This window comes from Astatotilapia calliptera, chromosome 20 (assembly GCF_964374335.1).
Source record: "Astatotilapia calliptera chromosome 20, fAstCal68.1, whole genome shotgun sequence".
Classification (NCBI taxonomy): domain Eukaryota; kingdom Metazoa; phylum Chordata; class Actinopteri; order Cichliformes; family Cichlidae; genus Astatotilapia; species Astatotilapia calliptera.
Window position 1 is genome coordinate 11757673 of NC_137441.1, and position 20661 is coordinate 11778333.

General features: G+C 40.9%; 2 protein-coding genes and 2 non-coding genes across 7 annotated transcripts; all 4 read left to right on the top strand.

Moving 5' to 3' along the window:
- The first annotated feature begins 476 nt into the window (after positions 1-476).
- On the top strand, positions 477-10945 carry naca (nascent polypeptide associated complex subunit alpha). Of its 4 annotated transcripts, none has more exons than XM_080295590.1 (9): positions 481-577; positions 1103-1177; positions 5577-6248; positions 9516-9601; positions 9809-9886; positions 9973-10119; positions 10292-10420; positions 10504-10626; positions 10822-10945. In XM_080295590.1, exons 2-9 carry the CDS (start codon positions 1108-1110, stop codon positions 10834-10836), a joined length of 1320 nt encoding a protein of 439 aa, XP_080151716.1. In that variant the 5' UTR covers positions 481-577; positions 1103-1107; the 3' UTR covers positions 10837-10945. The 4 variants fall into 4 exon arrangements, with proteins under 4 accessions (XP_080151718.1, XP_080151716.1, XP_080151717.1 ...); XM_080295591.1 differs by having other exon boundaries at positions 558-852; XM_080295592.1 differs by lacking the exon at positions 5577-6248 and having other exon boundaries at positions 477-577.
- LOC145423358 (small nucleolar RNA SNORD59) lies at positions 9656-9729 on the top strand. Its single transcript, XR_013904396.1, has one exon. It is a non-coding gene; the product is annotated as a small nucleolar RNA SNORD59 (small nucleolar RNA).
- Positions 10677-10751, top strand: LOC145423359 (small nucleolar RNA SNORD59). The gene has a single exon (XR_013904397.1). It is a non-coding gene; the product is annotated as a small nucleolar RNA SNORD59 (small nucleolar RNA).
- A 3063-nt stretch (positions 10946-14008) lies between the features above and the next one.
- On the top strand, positions 14009-19445 carry LOC145423302 (prostaglandin E synthase 3-like). Its single transcript, XM_080295595.1, has 8 exons — positions 14009-14313; positions 15460-15573; positions 15675-15744; positions 15852-15950; positions 16041-16130; positions 18145-18201; positions 18336-18363; positions 18461-19445. Coding segments are annotated over exons 1-8 (480 nt in total). The 5' UTR covers positions 14009-14311; the 3' UTR covers positions 18481-19445.
- Positions 19446-20661: the final 1216 nt, after the last annotated feature.

A 20661-nucleotide genomic window follows, 5' to 3' on the forward strand; every position in this document is an offset into this window, starting at 1 on the left:
CCTTCAGTTTTGGCAGGTGTTGGCCATTTTGTTTCTAACCAAGTTTTTTTTTCTTCAAAAATCTATTACTTTAATCTCAAAAGTTTTTAATTTTTCCAGCACCTAAACACAGCCCTTCTATTTTTTTATTTTTTATTTTCGCCTTCAGCTGCACCAATATGCCATAAAGGGATATTCTTTGTCCCATGGGGGACAATAAATAAATAAATGAAGACCCAAACATTTTTACTGTTGTAAAACTGTATAAGCCCAAAGCATTTTTTCTTCTTTTATTTTTCATTTTTTGAGACCTGACAATCTGAGGGAATATTTGGGTATTTGTGACTTAAATTTATTGATTTAATTTCAGAGAATAGAATTCTTTCCTCTTTCACTATAGTACTATTGGAAATGTTATTACATTAAGCTTTGAGTTTTGTTTGTATTCCTGTGTTTCGCGGTAGGATAAAGCTAAACAAACGAGGCCTTTGCCTTTAAATAACCCGGAAGTAGAAATTGTGGCTGAAGCGGATATTATCGTGAGGCGGAGGTCAGAAGTTCTCTCTCACAGCCATCTTGGATATAACGTCCTGAGTCGGTGAGTGTCTCCGCTGATAATCCAACATCATCCAGCTGTTTTTTACTCATTCCCACCTGAATCAAAGGGTTGGCGTGTTTATTGAATGTAGAGTCATTATATCCGTACAACTATTACCGTTGTGTGGGCTCTCTACTCGGTGATAAATGTGTCGTTGTGCCGCTGATTACCGGCTCAAAATGGGGGAGCATGATGTCTTGCAGTCCGCTCACACCTTGTCAGGGCCGCAGTGAGTTAGGTGGCCTGAGATGAGGGAGATATTTGAGTGACAACAAGTAGGTCACTTTAAAGAGGATGAATTTGGAGAAAAATGCGGTAGACTGGGTTATTAGCAGCGAGCTTCCCCATGCTGAGGCTAACTTGAGCTAACACTAAGCCTGCGGGCTAAAGCATGGGTTCATTATGGCCTATTCAGCTAGTTATGACAACTTCAAGTCGGTGTATTAACAGTCACTTATGTTGGGGAGCTCATATGTCCCGACTTATGTAACTAACTAAATATCTAATCCTTATTTTCCTCCGCAGCAACTATGCCTGGTGAAGCCACAGAAACGGTCCCAGTCACCGAACAGGAGATGCAGCAGCCTCAAGTCGAGACTGGTTCGTATATTTTTGGCTTTCTCACAACCTGCATGCAGTGCTGCATATTAGAGAGTGGGGTTCTGGATGAGAGGCTCGGGGTTTAGGGAGTTAACTCGGCTGGCAGGACCCTGACTTGACGTAACAGGTGACTCACCAGCTGTGTGTTGGGGACGTCCGGCCCTAAAACACAGTTAATAATACGTGTGTTTGGAGCAGAATGTATGCCCACACTGAGGGGATTTGCGGCAGTAAACGCTAATCCAGGACCCCTTTCTTTCATTTAAACACAGGCTCACAAATGCGTGTGGTGACTTGCACTGATAGCTGGATTTGGGACACAATGCATGGTGTTAAGTGTGGTTTTCCATGTGCATGATGAATGCCTTGAAAACCAACTAGGTGTGACAAAGTAGTGGCATTGTGTGTTGTGTAATTATTTTCATGTGACATTACAATTTTGCTTTAGCAGCACTTTATAAACCATCTATTTTCGTTGAAGAAAACTGTGCTTTTAAGCACATGTTATACTTGTTTAGGGCAGGTTGTCTGCAGCAATAGTACGTTGTTTAATCTGCAGTTTAAACGAATGAGTCTGTTGCCTTAACAAAAGTCTATGCAATTTCCTGTTGTTTGCAGCAATTTGATAAACAACAGTGCATTATATGCTTGAGTAAATTAAGCCCCACTTGGAAAATGTTTTTATCTGTCCCAGTGGTTTTATTGTGGAAGACAGAGTGGTTTTTGGTGGAAAAAAATGTAAGCTTTTCCTGCAGAGTTTTTGCCACATATCAAACAGAGCTTGGCCTCTGACTAAAGAATGTGCCTCATGCATTAAATTGAAGAAAAAGGCTCAGAAATTAGACTTGGACTTAAAAAGGCCAGTTTTAAAGTCTGAAAAACCCTGACAGTATAGCACAGACCTTAATGATGGCAATAAGTCTGTTTGGTGGTATTATAAAACATATAAACTTAGTAGGACAAAAGGACTGAAACTGTAGTCCACCATGAACAGACCGGTTTAATTCGTGATGGCCATGCAATGTTATGCAGTGCAGTCACTCACTACAGAGGGGATTCAGTGCACTACTACAAATTACACTAAAATAATTTTGAAAGTTAGTCTGTATGCGTTACACCAAGCCAGGGATGTCCAACTCCAGTCCTCAAGAGCTACTGTCCTGCAGCTTTTAGATGCATCCCTACTCCAACACCGCTGAATCACATGGTTCGGTTACCTCTTGAGCATGCCATCATGTTTGGAACAGACCCGGTAGCAAGCCATTCATTTGCTGCAGGTGTGTTGGAACAAGGATGCATCTAAAAGCTGCAGGACAGTAGCTCTCGAGGACTGGAGCCGGACACCCCTGCACGAAGCCATTTTCACCAGAAAAGGGAGGAAAGGCAATTATAGTTATCTGGTGTTGTTGTAAGTTTGTTTTTATAGGGAAATCAGACTTGGTTTTACTGAAAGCATTTAGTCAGATGACATGAAATGACTGAACATATGTTGATAGGGTGCTCAAAGCTTAAAATATATTGATCTGAAATATGTTCCAAAGTTATACATTTAAAAATAAAGCCATCTCATTGTGACAAATTCAAACGAATACTACTTTATTTTTAACTTTAAGCCTGCTGGTAACTTTTGTTGGACACTATGTAAAATACAGAATTGTAATTTTCATAGTGGTTGTATTTGTTGTTTACTCTCTTTATCCATGTAATTGGATATTGGTGAAGGACTAAGAGTAGCAAAGGTAGCTTTGTGCATTTATTTGAACTTTGAACATGCAGATTTAAGACAACAGAGTGATGGCAGATGCTGCACTGCAGTCTTATTGTACTCCCATGATCAGTTTGGACTAGAGTAGAGCTGGGCGATATGAGATTTTTTTCATATCACGATATGTTTTTTTCATTTCAGGCGATAACGATATCTATCACGATATAAGCCAAATAACTATATTTGTAAGATTTAAATGTGCCGTTGCTCACAAGTAAAATGTGAAATAATCAGCAGCTTGTTTTTATTTAAATATTTATTTCCCATAATAAGTTCAACAGGATAGATGTACTTAACTCATTCACTGCCAGCCATTTTCAAATCAGGTAACTCCCCACTGCCAGGGTTTTTGAGCATTTTTACTCATTTTTGAAGAGCCACAGAAAACTGTGTGTTATGATCATATAAACGCTGAACCTACCAAAATGAAGAACAGACTCTCTTCTTTCATCCAAAAAAAAGCTTGTTTCTACCATTTTCCATTCTTTAGTAATCAGCTGTAGAAGAGAGGTGGGTTCCACCAAAAATGCCTGTCTTGACCAAAAAAAGGGAGAAAACGAGCTTTTTGTGAAAAATACATTTCAAGCAGAAAAGTGCCTTTGACACTAATATTTCTTGCTTTGTGACACCTCTAACATATAAAATAGTTTTTCACTTCTATAAAACAGAAATGACACTGAGAAAGGTTATGTTTTATCAAAACAATTTATTTACAAATATATGAAAAAATAAAATTCACTGACAAGCTGCCCGAGGTTGTATTCTAGCCCCTCCTATTGAAAAACGTAATTGACGTCTATAGACGTCAATGGCAGTCAACGTAAGTTTTTCAATTGACGTCTATAGACGTCAATGGCAGTGAATGAGTTAAGGAACATGAGACTTTTTCAGATAAATAAAGGCAAATATTGCAAACTACACAAAAGGCAGCCGCTAAAGCGTTTAAGTTTCAAAATAGAACAAACGAAACAGACTAAATTGTCAATTCCACTTAGAAACAAAATATTAATTCTAAAAATAAATCTTAGTTTGTTTTACAGAAGAACAGACAAAACTGACTAACTTTTGTCAATATCAAATAAACTGAGAACTAAAAGGAAATTCTCAATCTCTCCTTGTTGTATAGATTAGCTTTTCAAACAGTTTTAACAGTTACTTTAGTCTGACAAAAGCCAAATGACGAATTAGCGCTTCCAGTCAGAGACTGAGGCTACGTCCACGCGTACACGGGTATTTTTGAAAACGGAGATTTTCCGTTTGTTTTAAAAAATAATCCCGTCCACACATAAAGGCAGAAATGAAGGAAAACGCTGCTATGAACATGCCAAAGCAGCAGGTGGCGCTAGATTCCTAACCGTGCAGAAATGTTGGCCAATCAGAAGTCTAGAAGCCTCGGTGGGAAAAAGTAAACAAAGCTGGGACATAGAAGCAGAACCGAGTCGTATGTGTGGAGGGACAGTAACTGTGTATATGTAAGCATTTAAACACTGCAGAGAGTAGAATTAACAGTATTGTAGAAATTCATTTCACCGAAACAATAACGTGGCGCACAGTGTGACGCATGCACCAGTTTATTGTATTTCCAGACTTGCTTTCGGCACAATTTACAGTGCACGCTACTCTGTTTTTTGTCAGACTTGAAATAGCCGAAATACCTTCACACTACGGAACTTCTATGGCTCTTCCGTTCGACAATCTCTCCGGCGTTGGAACCATCATCTGTTTTCTCTTCGGTCACGCTCGGTTGATTTTTCTAGTCGGCACACTCATTTCCTCCATTACCCGCTGGCTGCTTCCCAAACAAACACACGTGCGGCTTGGCACTTGTGCTGTACGTAACAAGTCACGCGACGTGACGCTGCGGCTGTGATTGGTTCGGCTCTGCGCTACTTAGTTTGGATTGGCTGTTCTTTTTTATTTTTTTTTATTTTAAGAGGACAAGAGCGGCGAGGTCTATCGCGATAGCTTAATTTCTCTATCGAGTAAAAGTTATATCGCGATACATATCGTTATCGTTCTATCGCCCAGCTCTAGACTAGAGGGAGCAATGTGACGTTCATAGGAACACAAATTAACCTTTGACTGGAAAGGTGTAGTGGCTGGAGCTTTAGACTGGGTGAGTTCTGGATATTGTTCAAGATAAAAGCTGTGAGGTAATTAACAGAGACACATTTCATAGTAATGTTGCCTGTAGATCTGCTAATGCTGCCTGTACTGATCTCCTCTTGGTATAAGAGTACTTTTGATTTAGTCAAGAAATGCTACTGAAGCAGTGAAGTGATCTCGTTCAGCGGTTTCTAAGTGCAGTCCTGTATATCGAGTCTTACACTTTGAATTGACATGCTGCGGTTTCCTGTCACATTTGGACATTGCACGTATTTTAGGACTTGAGCACAGTTTTGTTTTGGGGGGATTTTGGGAGCATATTTAACAACAAAAAACTGGGCTGATTCCTGCATTGCTGCAACTTTCTCACATACACAAATTCTTCTTCACGTGTGGAGCACAATTTTATTTTATTTTTTTTTCCTTGTCGTGTTGAAGCTCGTAGTCTTGGTCCTCAAGTCATCACGGTGAATGCCCTACACCCCGTCACAATGTTCTTAGTATTGAATGAATTTCCTCCTGTGATAGCTGTTTCCACTGCGAGCAAGGCAATCCCACTGGAGAACCCCCCAGAAACCTCTGCTCAAGCTAAAGAGAGCGCTTCTGCAGAAGAAGCTCGCAGTCAGGCTACCTGTGACCAAGCAAATGGTGTAGCTGCAAACCAAGAAGTGACCAGGGAAATGGAAGCAAGTGGGTTGAACCCAATACCTTTGTCTCAGCAAGGGCTCACTGCTGAAGTAGCAGGAGCTTCAGCTGGTTTGGCACCTCTCAATGAGTCTTTGCAATCTGCTGAGGCTGTGAGTGTTTCTTCAGAGCTGCATATTTGTGAAGGAGCAGTTATTGCTGGAGAGGAAAATCAGTTCTTCATTTCAGCCGAAGAATTGACCACCCAAGAGGTTATGCTGACTTCTGAAGAACAGTCAGGAGTACCTGGAGGAAAAACCTCAGCTGATCCAAAGCTTTGTACTTCTGAAGATGGGAAGGCCAGCGATGACGCAGAGACTGTGGTAGAAGGTTTAAAGAATATGTGCTTGGATGCAGCTCAAGATGGAGTAGATGCTGGTGACGTGAACGTCACCATGGATACTCAAAATGAAAACGTTGACAAGACGGAGCCTGTAATACTTCTGTCTGAGGTCATTCAGTCAATGGATGCCGCTAAATCTGAAGCCCAACCTGTTTCCACCCGCCACCTTTCAGGTTGGTTTATGTTCTGTGAAACCAGAATCACATTAAACACCTCTTGTTTATTTATGATTTATTTGGTCCCCACCTTTTCAATACATCTTGTTGGCTTGTTTCTATTCAGCATGTGGTCATGATGACATTTAACACTAAGGTGCCAAGTTGCTTGAGGCTGCTGGCTTTTTTAAGGGAGAGTTTAAATTTTATGGAAGTATATCATAATTGACATAAAGTGTAGTTATTCTTTGACTTGTTTTGATGCAGTGTAATGTCCTTTTTTACCATCCTTACATGACTTTTTACACATTTGTTTGCCTAAAGTGTAGTTTTTTAAAAAATTATGGTAAATCGAATGCATAATTATGACCCATTTCAATAAAAACTTGGATGTAATTGAATTGGGTTAGTTTGTTTTGCCTGGTGTTTGCTTTTACTGGATGTACCAGTTCATTGGTGCTGTGTTTGTGTTGCGTGATTTCGTAAAATGTGCGTCTACACTAAATAGTTTTTCAGTGTGGAAGTTAAAGTGTCTTGTACATTGAGTGGCTGTTTGCATCCAACTCAAGGGAGGTATGCTTTTTTTCCTAACCATAAGCCAGAAGATTGGGTCTTGATTTAACCCGCATGAGAAAGACCTCCAATATCAAAACAAAAGAAAAACTTGAATCTTTTTTTGTTCAGCTACACCTCCTGCCCCAGCTTCCTCCAAGCAACCTGAGGCATCTTCAGGCCCTGCTAAGCCCAAAGGCAAAAATGCCAAGAGTGCACAGGGTGCCTCTGCCCCAAAGGCTGTCCCTGGCAGAAGAAAGCGTTCCTCTATGTCTGTCTCTTCGTCCTCTCCTACCTCGCCAAAATCAACTCCCTCCTCTACTCCATTGTCACCTTTGCCATCTCCCCTTGCTGCCTCACCTGGCAGCTCCTCTGCTAATCAGGGTAACCGTTCAGGCCCAAAAGTTGTCAAGGCTGGCAAACAGGGTAAGGCTAAAAAGGGAGAGGCATTTGTGCCTGCTCCTGTCCCCGAGTGCAAGGCCACAGGAGTTGATGAAAAGCCAACAGAGCCTAGCCTCAAGCATAATGTAGCTGATGATGCTAAACCTGCCCTGAGTGAGACAAAAACCCCATCACCGGGTGCGACAAAGGCTGGTGCAGTGCCACCTGCTTTTAAAGTTACCTCAAAGCCTGCTGTTGCAGCACCAGTATCATTTTCAGATACTATTGCCTCTAGTCCTCCTAAGTCAGCTGATGTTAAAGCAACCTCGTTGAAAAATGCTCCACTTATTGCATCTGTTGACGATGAGCTCCCTCCCCTTATCCCACCTGAGAAACCAGTTAAAATGCCAGCTTGTGCATCTCCTGTTGAGAAACAAGGTACAAAGCCTGCTACATCTCCTAAGCCTAATGCTGAGAGCTGCAGTTCTGCTCCTGTAGAGGCTACAAAGACACCAGTTAAACCAAAGGCAGACAAGCCAAAGCCTGTTAAGGTTGCTGAAGCAGCCCCAGTAAAATCAGCTCCCACTGAAGTTGCTAAGGTGTCTTCTGAAATATCAACTGTAGCTGATGATGTTGCTAAACCAGCTCCTGTCAAAGCTCCTAAAGCAGGTTCCAAGACTAAACCAGCAAACCCTGGCAAAGTTGAGGAGGTTGTGGTGGAAACCCCAAGCAAGCCTGCTCCTACCCAGGCTGCTAAGCCAGCTCCTGGGGCCAAAACTGCTTCTGCTGAGGCTGCTGACAAAGCTTCTAATAGAACTAAACCACCTGCCAAGGAAAAACCTGCTCCTGCAGAAACTAAGCCAGTAGCTGAGGCCAAACTTGTGCCTACTGAGACTGCTAAGCAGACAGCTGAGGCCAAACCTGCTCCCATAGAGGCCAGTAAGCCAGCAACTGTCGACAAAGCCCCAAATGTAGCTAAACCACTTGCGAAGGCCAAACCGGCTCCCTCAGAGACTGCGAAGGCAGCGGCCGAGGCCAAACCGGCTCCCTCAGAGACTGCGAAGGCAGCGGCCGAGGCCAAACCGGCTCCCTCAGAGACTGCGAAGGCAGCGGCCGAGGCCAAACCGGCTCCCTCAGAGACTGCGAAGGCAGCGGCCGAGGCCAAACCGGCTCCCTCAGAGACTGCGAAGGCAGCGGCCGAGGCCAAACCGGCTCCCTCAGAGACTGCGAAGGCAGCGGCCGAGGCCAAACCGGCTCCCTCAGAGAATGCAAAGGCAGCGGCCGAGGCCAAACCGGCTCCTTCAGAGACCGTTAAGCCACTGTTTGAAGCCAACTCTACAACCACTGAGGCCACTAAGGCAGCCAAATGTGCCTCCAAGAAGACACCTAAGCCAGTGGCTGAGGCCAAATCTGGCCCCAACAAGGTTCCTAAACAAGCTGAAGAGATTAAAACTGCAGCTCCTAAGGCTGCAAAGCCAAACGCAGAGGTCATGTCTGCCCCTGCTGATGTTAACATGACAGCTGCAGCACATAAGCCAGCTGAAGATATCAAGCCAGCCAAAGTGGTGGATGTTAGTGCAGCATCAGCTGAGGTTGCTAAACCTGTAAAACCAGTTGCAGACCCTTCACCTGCTCCCTTAAAGCCCACTCCAGTTGAGCCTGCTGTTCCTAACCCAGCTCCCCGTAAACTCACGTTTGCTGAGGCAGTTGCAAAACCTGCCCCTGTTAAACCTGAGGTTGAGTTAATTACTTCAACTCCTCCTCAACCTGTCTCGCCACCTAAGCCTGTCCCCACACCTGCTAAAACCCCAGCCAAGATGGAGCCTGTGAACGACAAGAACAATAATGGTATTTCCTCCTTTCTCTCCTCTTGTGCCGTCTGTTTGTTTTGGGGTTTCTCCCCCCCCCCCCCCCCATCTGTTAGCGTTCTGAAAGATGTTCGGATGCTTAAATATGCTTTTCTCTTACAAAGGTTAGCTTGCGAAATAAATATATCTCCTATAGATGCTAAAATATAAGATGCTATTAGATTTTGGCAAGTGTGCTCCTGGTTTTGGAATGCATTAGTTCTATTGGTTACTGTTTGTTTAAAATGTAGTGCAGGTCAATGCTGGTATTATCATGTGTTGTCTGATCAAGTTTGGAAATGGCTTTTTTGGCTGGAAAGAGATTATGTTCTCAAAGTCCTGAGGAAAATTACTATAATGGTAATAAGATGACAGAAAATGTGCTGTTTTGAATCGAAGTACTTTGTTCCACAATATTGGTGCAGCTTACCTTCAGATTAACTTTCAGGTGTACACATGTAACCTAAGTGGCACATTGTGACAGTTTTTCTGTTGGTCTCTACAGGATCCGGCACTGAGTCGGACAGCGACGACTCAGTCCCTGAGCTGGAGGAACAGGACTCTGCACAGACACAGACACAGCAAGCTCAGGTGAGACTTGAGTCTGGTTTATTGTGTTCACTGGTATAGGTGTCCGTCATTGACTCTTCACTGATGATTTACACAGTGACTTTCGTTCTTCTGAACCTACTGAAGCCAGCCTTTCTGTCCTGAGAAGAGATGAATATAAAACGTATCTAATCGCTGATTCTGCATTTACTCGTTGGTGTAAAACACTTAATGTAAATTCTACTTTAGCTTGCAGCAGCTGCCGAAATAGATGAGGAACCTGTCAGCAAAGCCAAACAGAGCCGCAGTGAAAAGAAGGCACGAAAGGTAACAGTCCCAGTTCACTCAGTGCTCTATAAACATTCTGTACGTCTAAAGATTAGATTTGATAAATTTACTTCCATTTCTTTCAGGCAATGTCAAAGCTTGGTCTCAGGCAGGTAACAGGAGTCACTAGGGTCACCATTCGCAAGTCAAAGAACATCTTGTTCGTCATCACCAAACCAGATGTCTACAAGAGCCCTGCATCAGATACATACATCGTCTTCGGGGAAGCTAAGGTAACGCGCCAACAACAATACCAGTTGTCAGGGTTTGTCAGTAGAGCTGCTGAGTGTGTGTAGTCTTAGCTTTGTGTAATGCAGGCAAATGGACTTCATCACCGCATTCATAAGCTAAATATTTTTGCTAAATGATGTGCTGACCTCTTAACTTCCTCACTGCTTTCCTCAGATTGAAGATCTTTCCCAGCAAGCCCAGCTGGCCGCTGCAGAAAAATTCAAGGTACCGGGAGAAACTGTATCAAACGTCCAGGAAAACACACAGACGCCAACAGTACAGGAGGAAAGCGAAGAAGAAGAGGTGAGATGCAGTTTAGTCAAATGAAGATGGGCATGGCTTTGTGTTGGAGAGATGATTAATGTTTGCATTGATTATTTTCATAGGTTGATGAGACCGGAGTTGAGGTCAAGGACATCGAACTCGTCATGTCACAAGCCAACGTGTCGAGGGCGAAGGCTGTTCGGGCCCTGAAAAATAACAACAACGACATCGTCAATGCCATCATGGTGAGATTTTGACTATCTATCAACAATTTAAACACTTTACTCTCCAGCGCTCTTAAGTGATGATTTAACACAGTGACTTTCGTTCTTCTGATTCATATGAAGCCAATATTTCTGTCCTGAGAAGAGAGCAAAGCTTTAAAATTATATCAGCTAATATTTACACATCCACTGACTTTTGCTTTTGCTGCTTTGCAGGAGTTGACAATGTAATGGGGACCCTGTCGACGAAGAGTTGACGAAAGGTTGCTGATTTAATCCAAACTCATTTATACAATTTATACCCAAGATGGAAATAAAGTCGTGGCTTGATGAAATTAAATTTTGTTTCGTTTGTGGTTCTTTAGTGGGGAAAATGGAGCTCTGCTGTATGAGCAAGTGTAATTATTAGTCTGGTTAAGGCCGGGATAGTCACAGTCCTAATCTGGGAAATGTATATATGTAGTGTGGGTTCATTCAGATTTTTATTTTTTCCTCTCCTGTCTTCTTACGAAGGCCCAGCATACAGACTGCAGGTTAGGTTTGAAGCTGTTACAATGCTAACAGCACAGAGGTATAATGGAGACACTAGTTTTATTTTTTGTTTTGTTTTGCAGTAAAAATCTGAAAACTTGACTGTAGAAGAATGTTGGTGTTTTATTTAGTGGGGGATGTGGATTCCTGCTCTAAGAAAACTGTAGATCTCTCCATGTTTTGTGGACTTTGTGTAAGACTGAAGGTATCGCATTGTTCTCGGAAAAAATAAAATTGATAAATCTGAAATGACTTGATGCATAACTTCTCATTTGTTTAGGAAATTGCACAAAATGACAGTGAGTACTTTTGTCAGACCTTAAAGGATTTAAGGATTTATTTATTTATTTTTTCAGGAACTGCTGACGGCGTCATTTGAGACAACTATAATCAAATTTGTATCTGCTTGTTTTTACTTTGTGTATAGTGTTTTAATGTGACATTTATAAGGTAGAACTGTTAAGCTAATATAGAGTACCAATATGTTGGGCGCCTCCTGGGTGTGTCCTGCTGGGAGACCAATGGGTAGACCCAGGACACGGACTCTTGGCTGCCCTGTGAACACCCCAACGTTCCCCTTGATAACCCAGAGGAGCTGGCTGGACAGACGGAGCTCTGCGTTTCTCTGTTTAGGCTGATGCCCCCGCAACCCGACCCTGGAAAAGCACAAGAAAATTCAGTACAGCTAAAAGTAGTTGTTGATTGCAGAAAAAATGCCGCAAAATTATACTTAAAGCATAGCTGAATTAGCTTGCAAATGACTAAGTCACTGGCAGACTGAGCAGTGATTAATATGGTTGGTATACATTCACCAGTGACTATGTTAGGTACACCTGTTCAACACTATTTCATCACGCCAAGTGCATGGCAGCCAAGTTCAGTTTCAGTTCAAATTTTATTCGCCACATGCAGTGGCAGGTTGCCCTGCAGTGGAATGAACCCGCCCCCCGACCTTACACATACACACACACACACACAACACAGACCTCACATGGGAATACAAGTCAGAGAACGGTTGCATTACAGAAAAACCACTGAAATGTACACTACTATGGGAAAAGTACAAGAGGGAAAAAAAGAGACCTCTGCTCATGCTGGGCTACAGGAGGACAGCATGAGACCGGAAACAAAAAAAACTGCACAGAAAGCACACAAATGTCCACAGTACAACATTATAGAGCACGTGACCAGCAACAGGGTTGGATAGGGGATAAGGAGTAATCCCAGGCAACACAGCAGCCATCCTGCCACTGCGCCGACTCTCCAGCGCGGGCCCAGACCCGTCTCGTGTTCCCAGGAGGCAACAAGCATCGAAGGCATTTGAAGGGGAGGGGGGATGTGTGAGCGCTTAGTGTGTGCGTGTCCATAGTTCAGCTGAGACAGTGTCCTTCACCCTATCAGGCTAAGTATAATATCAGTGTATTTAGTTATGTAGATGTCGTCAGTGAGCGCATGACATTTTAACTGGGCATCAGATAGGTATAGAAAGGTGAATTAAGTGACTTTGAATGTAGCATTTCAGTTAAAACTCAACATGCAACATTCAGATGCTAGGCCTGCCTCAGTTCTGGTTTGCAGGGGTGTTGTGATGGTGTGAGCATATTGTCTTGGTACACTCTGGGTCCAGTTAAGCATTGTTTAAACACCACAGCCTACCTATCGTTGCTGACTGCGCCTATCTCTTTATGACCACAGTGAACCCATCTTCTGATGACAGCTTTCAGCAGGATAACAGGCCATTTCTTAAACTGTTTTTTGTTTTTTTTAACATAACAGTACATTCACCACACTAATGGCCTCCACAATCACCAGATAACAACCCAGTACAGCACCTCAGGGATGTGGTGGAACAAGAGATTCATATCAAGTTACCTAACTGGTGATCTTGCACTGACAACATTTTTAACTATTTAAAGACTAAAATTAAAATACACAAAATCAGGGTATTATGAGCAGAAACCGGAGAATTCGTGAGTAGCCAATCATTGGTGAATTTCTTGTGGTAGCCCTTCCCATGATCGGTGACGTCAATGGTTCCACTTTTTCAATAAAACACGTTTATTTTACCTGCTTTCTTTTCCCAGCTGTGATTTATATGCAACACTTTATAAACAGAATGTTGGAATGTAATGTATTTGATATAATGTTGCAACCAGTATCCAGTTTTCTAGACTGTGTTATCAACTTCTGATCATTCCTTGAAAAGGTCGATGGCTTCAAACCCTGCTTTACTCGTTTGACTGCCGTACTCGGTGTTCACCGTTTAAAAAAAACAAAAACTCATTATGTATTATTTATCTTTTAGTCTTTTTTAAGTAAAATAATACAAACTTCTTAACAAAATTGTGTGTTGCTGTTCTTTTGCAGTTTTGGGGGCTTTTTTGTGGAAATACTTAGAACTGGTTGTGGGTTTGACACTGCCACCGGGTTGGTAAAAAAAAAGACAAAAAAAGAAGAAAACTTCATACTAAAACTATGCATGTCCTTTTACATGTTTTAATTCTATATTTTATATTGTATTTATTTTCTGACTGTTTTATTTTCACTTGAGCACATATTAACACAGATTATATGTGCTCAAGTGTTTTAGATTATAAGTAAAATTGTCGGGATATTAGGTCCGTAGGTGTTTGGACAGTTTTTCTTTTTAAATATTTATTCATTTAAACCACTTAAATTAAACCTGAAAGTGAGCTACATCTTGCTTGATTTAAAAACTGTGGTGGCAAAATAAAAATAAATCATTAAAAACAAAACAAAAAAACCGTCAGAGTAAAATACTTATGGATCTATCTGTATTTATATTTTTGCATGCATTTGAGTTGCTAGTTGCAGTTACATACTACAAGGATCCTGCAGCTTCATAAGCCTTGATAAACCGTTTGAGGTGTTTGGACCGCAGTCAGGTTGTAGTGACTTGCCATAGTAGTCGCCCTCTCTCGCATCACTCGCAGCTGTGGCTGAAAGCTCTAGAAACGTCTAGTGCGCTCAGAGTGCGTCAGCACTGTTATTCCGTTCCTGGGATACGCAATAAGATCCGGAGTAGAGTCCAGGGGCTAGAGGCGTTTGCTTTGGCCGTGTGTTGGGCGGCATTCCTTCTTGTTTTACAGGCGCCACCGATCTTTTTCACGAGGCTGTTTTATCTGTGATAAAGAAATTCACTTCACACCAAGACATGTAAGTTGTGGGGAGCGTACGTAAAGGCGCAGTGGAGGGAAAGTACGATAGTACAGGCTGAATGATTAGCTAGCTTTAGCAGCTTGAAACATGCTGTTGGAAAGGCGGGAGGGTGGCATGGCCTCAATGAAGTAGGGACTCAGCGTGACTCGCTGCCTTACAAACTGGGTAAAACCTCACAGTGTATCGGCAAGGCTAATATAGCAGACCGCTTTATCCTTCATTGGCGAAAGAGTCGGTTTATTTTAGCTGTAGCATGGGTCAGGTGTACCGCATGGCACGACTAGCGTAGCGGCACCGCTGTTAGCTTGGCTACAGGAGGCTTCATTAAGACTTCTGGAAGGCTAAGATCAGATTACCATCGGATCTGCGGCAAGATTTCCGATTTGTAAAGAAAATCAGACTCCATCAGTGGTTTTGTTTGGGCTGTAACGATGTTTAAAGCTAGCTACCCCACACTGCATTGAGGGTTTGTAAGAGGATTTATCTAATGAGACAGTCACCACAATGCTAAGAGAGCAGTAAACATACCTGTAGCTTCCATGCAAAGACCATTTAATTAATGGATGCAGGTCAGCCAGGCTCATGCATGTGTTCTGTAAAATTACTTGAGGTGGAAGTGTGTGGTAATGAAGCCAAATATACCCATCATTTAATTTGTATCCATTGGTGTTTTTTTAAAAAAAAGAAAAGTACATGGCTTTTCTGTTCATCCCTCATGTTCAAAGTTAGAGATGAGCTTTTCAGAACTTGTCATGCTACTAGACCACATTAAGTAAAATTAGCAATACTGGCTCACATTATACCCTAAAGACTTAAAAGTTAAAAGGAAAATTTGAGAAGGGGGCCCCTCCATCCACAACAGCTTGTAAATGTGTCTTGTCACAGTTTAGTATCCACAGATGTCTCACTTTTGATACTGGAGCAGTGTGTGTAACTCGATGCTCTTTACAGCAACCTCACACAAAGGAGGTTTGATAACAGGCTGTCTTGTCTCTTCACCAGCACTCGGATTATTTATTGTTTGTTTGTTTTTGTTTTTTTTCATTGAAGTTGTTTTTGAAGGCTTGAAAAGCTGAACTTTTAAAGGATAAAAGTGAGTTGCATGCTTTTTCTTCTTTTCTCATGCCCTTCATTTTCTTAAAGGCATCCAGCGACTGCCAAGTGGTACGACAGGAGGGACTCTGTTTTTATAGAGTTCTGTGTAGCAGACAGCAAAGATGTTAAGATCAATTTTGATAAAACAAAGTGTGGTTTCAGGTGAGTTTTCCTAATTCTGGCTACATTTATCTGTGCATTTCTTGTTGGACCTTCTCTTATATGGTATATTTATAGTGAGTATGTGTCTTTGTTCCCTGCAGCTGTCTTGGAGGAACTGACAATGTGAAGCACGAGAATGAAATAAACCTTTTCGATGCCATTGATGAAAATGTAAGTTGTACTGACCGCTTTCAAAAATGCTATAAAACATTTATTCACTGCACACAATGCAGGAGTGACCGCATTTGTTTCTGTGCTCTGTTTAAACCTCGACCCAGGAATCCAAACACAAACGCACAGACCGCTCAGTGTTGTGCTATCTACGAAAAGCGCAGCCAGGGAAGGCGTGGCCGAGGCTAACGAAAGAGAAGGCGAAGGTCTGCCACACGTGAGGACATCTGAAAAATATTCAGATTTAAGCAACGACAGCAATTTAAAAAAAAAAATTGTTGACTTTGTTTCCACAGCTGAGTTGGCTCAGTGTCGACTTTAACAATTGGAAAGACTGGGAGGACGACTCAGATGAGGAGATGGGCAACTTCGATCAATTCTCAGATGTAAGCGCTTTGATAAAATCATACTTCATATTTGAAAAGTACTTAATTAAAAAACACTTTTCACGTAATGAGGCTAATACAAAGCTTTAATACAGACAGTTTCAAATTGAACCAGCAAAAGAAACAACTTTGAAGGCAGATATAGGGTACCTGACTGTAAAAATACTTTTTTCCCCTGCTTTTTATTTTTTTAGTCTAAATAAACTCAGCTAAAGCCAACAAATGCCAGAGACATAGAAAGTAGCCCTCTCTTTTCTCTTCCAGACATGTCATCCTCCTAAAAACAGTAGGTTTAGGCAGACTTCTTGCAGACTCTAGTCTCGACTCTTCCAGGTGAAAATTCCTGTACTTTAACCTACTTCCCCACATGACCTTCTTCAACATACTTTATACTAGGGCTGTTCGATATAACGATATCTATCGGATGACGATATAAAAACGTCTGTCGTTTCATTTTACGCTATCGTTTGTTTCGTGTTACGGCAATATTTCTTTCACCGTTTTGATCGTCACTGTAGTGGCTATATTAATTTCTTACAGTTCTCTTTCTCTTATTTTTAATATAACCACACTATGGACGGACAAGCGCCTGTTTTTATGCGTTGTCGTTAGCAACAACGACAGTAAAACCATTGTGTCCACTTGTTTATTTTCCACATAAACCTTTCACAATAAACCTCAAGATCCTATTGAGACTTTTCAAAATAAATTGAATCACGTGAAAGAGCAGATTATTTACGGATGAGAAGTAAAAAAAGAGCCGCCAGGTGCTAAAAAATAAACCTTAGACTCAAACGTTAGAACAGGCTTTTCCCTGCAGCACGCCGTGTAATAAATACTCACAAAGAAAACGGCAGCCGTTACAACTTATGTCTAAAAATGTATCGTTTCATGCATCGGTTAAAACACTCGACTCCAAGTACACGACGCCCAGCTGGAAACACTTCACGCATGTCGAGCTGCCCGAGATTCACAGAATTTACAGAAAATGTTACATTTTTGTGATTTATATCGTTATCGGACGATAGAATTCTTATATCGGGATATGAGATTTTGGCCATATCGCACAGCCCTACTTTATACTACTTATCAGATCTGCATAGGTTGAAGTCTCCCATCATCTGCACATTTTTCTGAATCTAAAAACGTGACACCTATGTGCAATTGGTTGAAAGGTTATTTTATTACTAGTGTGTCTAATAACAACAGAAATCTGTTGACTACCCGTGTCTGTAAATGATCAACTAAACAAGTTGTTTCTGCTCTGCTATTGCCAACGTTAAAGTGGAACCATTGTGTTTATGTTCGGCCATATGTACTGTTACAATGGTGGATGCTGGTAAATGGTCATATTAAACAAAGTTTCAAATAATGAGCTCAGCAGATTTTCAGGTTGCTCCTGTTTGTTAAACATCAAAGCTTCAAACTGCTCTAAATACTCAGTTTTAGTTGTTTTTAACTAGTCTTGAATCTTGATGAATTCACTGAGAGGTTAAGTCTAAATAAATATAGGGCGTCCACCCAGGAAGCGATTTTCACATAATGTATCAGTCTGTCACTGTTGGTTGCTAGTGGACATTCCAGGCTCCAGTTGCCTAGGTAACCCTGTAAAGTATTTACAAACCTGTCATACATTAATCAGCAGTATCCCCAGCTCTCATTGGTACTCGCTTCAGTCGCGCACCTAGAAGTTGGGAAAAGTAACCCTGGACTCACCCACTTCCCATTGTTTTTGTTGTGTTTTTTAATATGAATGATCATTTTGAATATAAATTGTGCAAAAGTACTCTGGTAGAGTCCAAGACAATATAGAACCATGTATATTTTCATATAAAGGGCTGGAATAAGTGTAATCGACCTGCTTTTAAAAAAACAAAAAAAAACAAAACTGTTTTGACTGATTAATGCATGCCTCAAATCTAATCTCATGAGGAAGAAGGGGAAAAAAATCAATCTGTCTTCGACTCGTTGGCATTTAAATGATGTGGCTTTAATTGCTAATCTTATATTGCAGATGATGAACAACATGGGAGGAGAGGATGACCTACCTGATCTAGACGGTGCAGATGATGTAAGACCACCTCTTCAGTCATCTCTTTGATTGATCTTATATTTATAGATAAGGGAGATTTTAATTGGTGACACTAGAGGTTGTGGACGTAACCTAAGATCGATTTCACAGGTCTCTTATTTTTTTTCTTTCAGGATGAATCTGCAGATAGTGACGATGAGAGTAAGTATTTGAGCTTCTGTAGCATCTACACTTATAGCTGTATTTATTTATTTATTTTCAATCAACTTTTAATGTCTCCTTTTCACTTTGCTTTCAGAAATGCCAGATTTGGAGTAGAAGACCATAAAACTCTGGAGAGAAAACAGAAGAACAGAACAGAGAAGACTATTAACAAATGTATATCTTGAAACTGAAGGCAGTGACAAACAACTGTACATAATGAGTCAGTAGCCATATTTAAATCCATAGCCTCAGCTCCAAACCTTTGACCAATCAGTTCACTGAAGGTTGATATGCATGGTATTGTACAGAGCAGCTATCTCCACTTCCATTTGCTGTACTGCACCTTTTGGATATCTTGTTTTACTGTTAAATATTACAACTAAGCACACCTTATTTGTTGGAGGGAAAAAAACTGTATAGTTGTCCTCAACTGAGCAATGTGTGTTAAAGAGATTGACAGTCTGTCTTCAAATGAATTGGTTCAAAGCTGATTAGGCACAACCATTCCTAATGTTGTGGTTTTTAAGGTAGTCGACCAGTGTAGTTTCTCATGATTTTTTGTTTTTTCTAAGAAAATAATTAGGCAAATTTACCAATTGGGTTCTTCTTCAAGCATCTCTCATGTGCGGTGAATTAGAGATCCAAGAAGACTGTTTCAGTAGCTTAACCTTCCAACTTACATGTTTCCCTTTACTTCTTGTTTAATGCTCGTTTAAAAAAAAAAAAAAAAAGAAGAAGAAAGAAAATTGGAATTTTCTGAACTCATTCCAGGCATATTTGCATCTTCCCAGTGATCACCTACTGTACTTTGTTAATCTGAATGAATTCAACATATGGACTATGTCTTTATACCACCGAACGTGCACACTTGTGTCAGACTGCACAAGTGAGCTGACATATTTTGCAGCTGGTAAAGAGGCTTTAAAAACGCAGCTTGATTGAACGATACGGCGACATGTAATGACCAAATTATACTTGCACTGTCAATAAACTGTAAAGGGAGACCAGTAATGTTGAATTAGAGTGGGGATTCTTTTTTTTTATTGTCTACATCTTTCTAATAAACTGTTGAAGAATCATTTTTAAATGCTTTTTGTTTTCTTAGATATGAGGTGTCAGGGTTAATGAGTTAGCCTGCCAATATCACTGGCGTTTTGGGACGACTTCTAATCATTGGAAGTTCAGGCTGTGCAAATTTGGACTCTTATTTGAATCGGATGCAAATGAATACAGTAGGGATGATGCAATTATTCTCTGTCAAGTTTATAATGTGAATGTTTTTTGCCCAACTATAGTAGACTGAGTTTAATTTTGAGGGACCACTGGGGGAGGAGGTAAATTTCATAAATGCATCAGATTTTTTCAAAAAGAAAATGCATCGGGGAAAATAAATTATGACAGTCTCGCTGATCTGCTTGCCACTTTATTAGGTACACCTGTTTAACTGCTTGTTAATGCAAATGTCCAATAAGCTAATCACATGGCAGGAATTAAGTGCATTCAGGAATGTAGATATGCTCAGGATGGCCTGCTGAACTCCAGACTGAGCTTCACAATGAGAGGATTTAAGTGTCAGAAAGGCTGGTCCGAGGGATTCTTCTGCATAACCATCTTACCATCAAACCAGACCAGTTGTAGTTTTGCATTTTCCAATTTTTATTTTAGTTTGTTTTGACTTTTTTTTTTTTCTCCTTTTAGTTGAGTGTTAGTTTCAAGGTTGGGTTTTGTCATTTCAGTTCAGTTTTTATTGTATTGAAAAATTTTCCTTTTACTTTAGTTTTTATTAGTTAATCTCTTTTTTGATATTACTATATGGAGAACATATACGAGAGGCAAGATTTGGGAAAATCTGTTAAGATACTGCAATAAAAATGTAGAACTTCTTTTGAACACAGTTAACTCTCACAGTCCTGTAGACCTCCAGCAAACCAAAGTCTCACCAAACACCTCCATCAAAGACTCATCAGGCAAGAAGTGACAACAAAGTTTTACCAAATTGACAAAGACTGAAACTAGTTAATTTTCCAAGTTCACAAAATAATTTCAGTTAGATTTCTTTCTTATTTAATTTTAGCTATCGAAAATGTTTGGGTTTTTTTTCACATCTAGTTTTGTTTTTTTGTTTTGTTTTAGCTATAACAAACTTACACCAGACCATCTTGGGTGATGGTCCGGCAAAAAGAAAATATCCAGTCAGTGGCAGTTGTCTGGGTGAAATGGCTTTGTTGATGCCAGAGGTCAGAGGAGAATGGCTAGTCTGCTTTGAGCTGATGGGAACGCAACAGTTACTCAAAT

Excerpts from the sequence above, each read along its gene's own strand:
- LOC145423302 (XM_080295595.1), top strand. Across the intron at positions 15,745-15,851 it reads TCGATGCCATTGATGAAAAT|GAATCCAAACACAAACGCAC; the intron begins GTAAGTTGTACT and ends ACCTCGACCCAG. Across the intron at positions 18,202-18,335 it reads ATCTAGACGGTGCAGATGAT|GATGAATCTGCAGATAGTGA; the intron begins GTAAGACCACCT and ends TTTTTCTTTCAG.
- naca (XM_080295590.1), top strand. The coding sequence starts at position 1,108 with ATGCCTGGTGAAGCCACAGAAACGGTCCCAGTCACCGAACAGGAGATG. Across the intron at positions 6,249-9,515 it reads TTCCACCCGCCACCTTTCAG|GATCCGGCACTGAGTCGGAC; the intron begins GTTGGTTTATGT and ends TGGTCTCTACAG. Across the intron at positions 9,602-9,808 it reads CACAGACACAGCAAGCTCAG|CTTGCAGCAGCTGCCGAAAT; the intron begins GTGAGACTTGAG and ends ATTCTACTTTAG.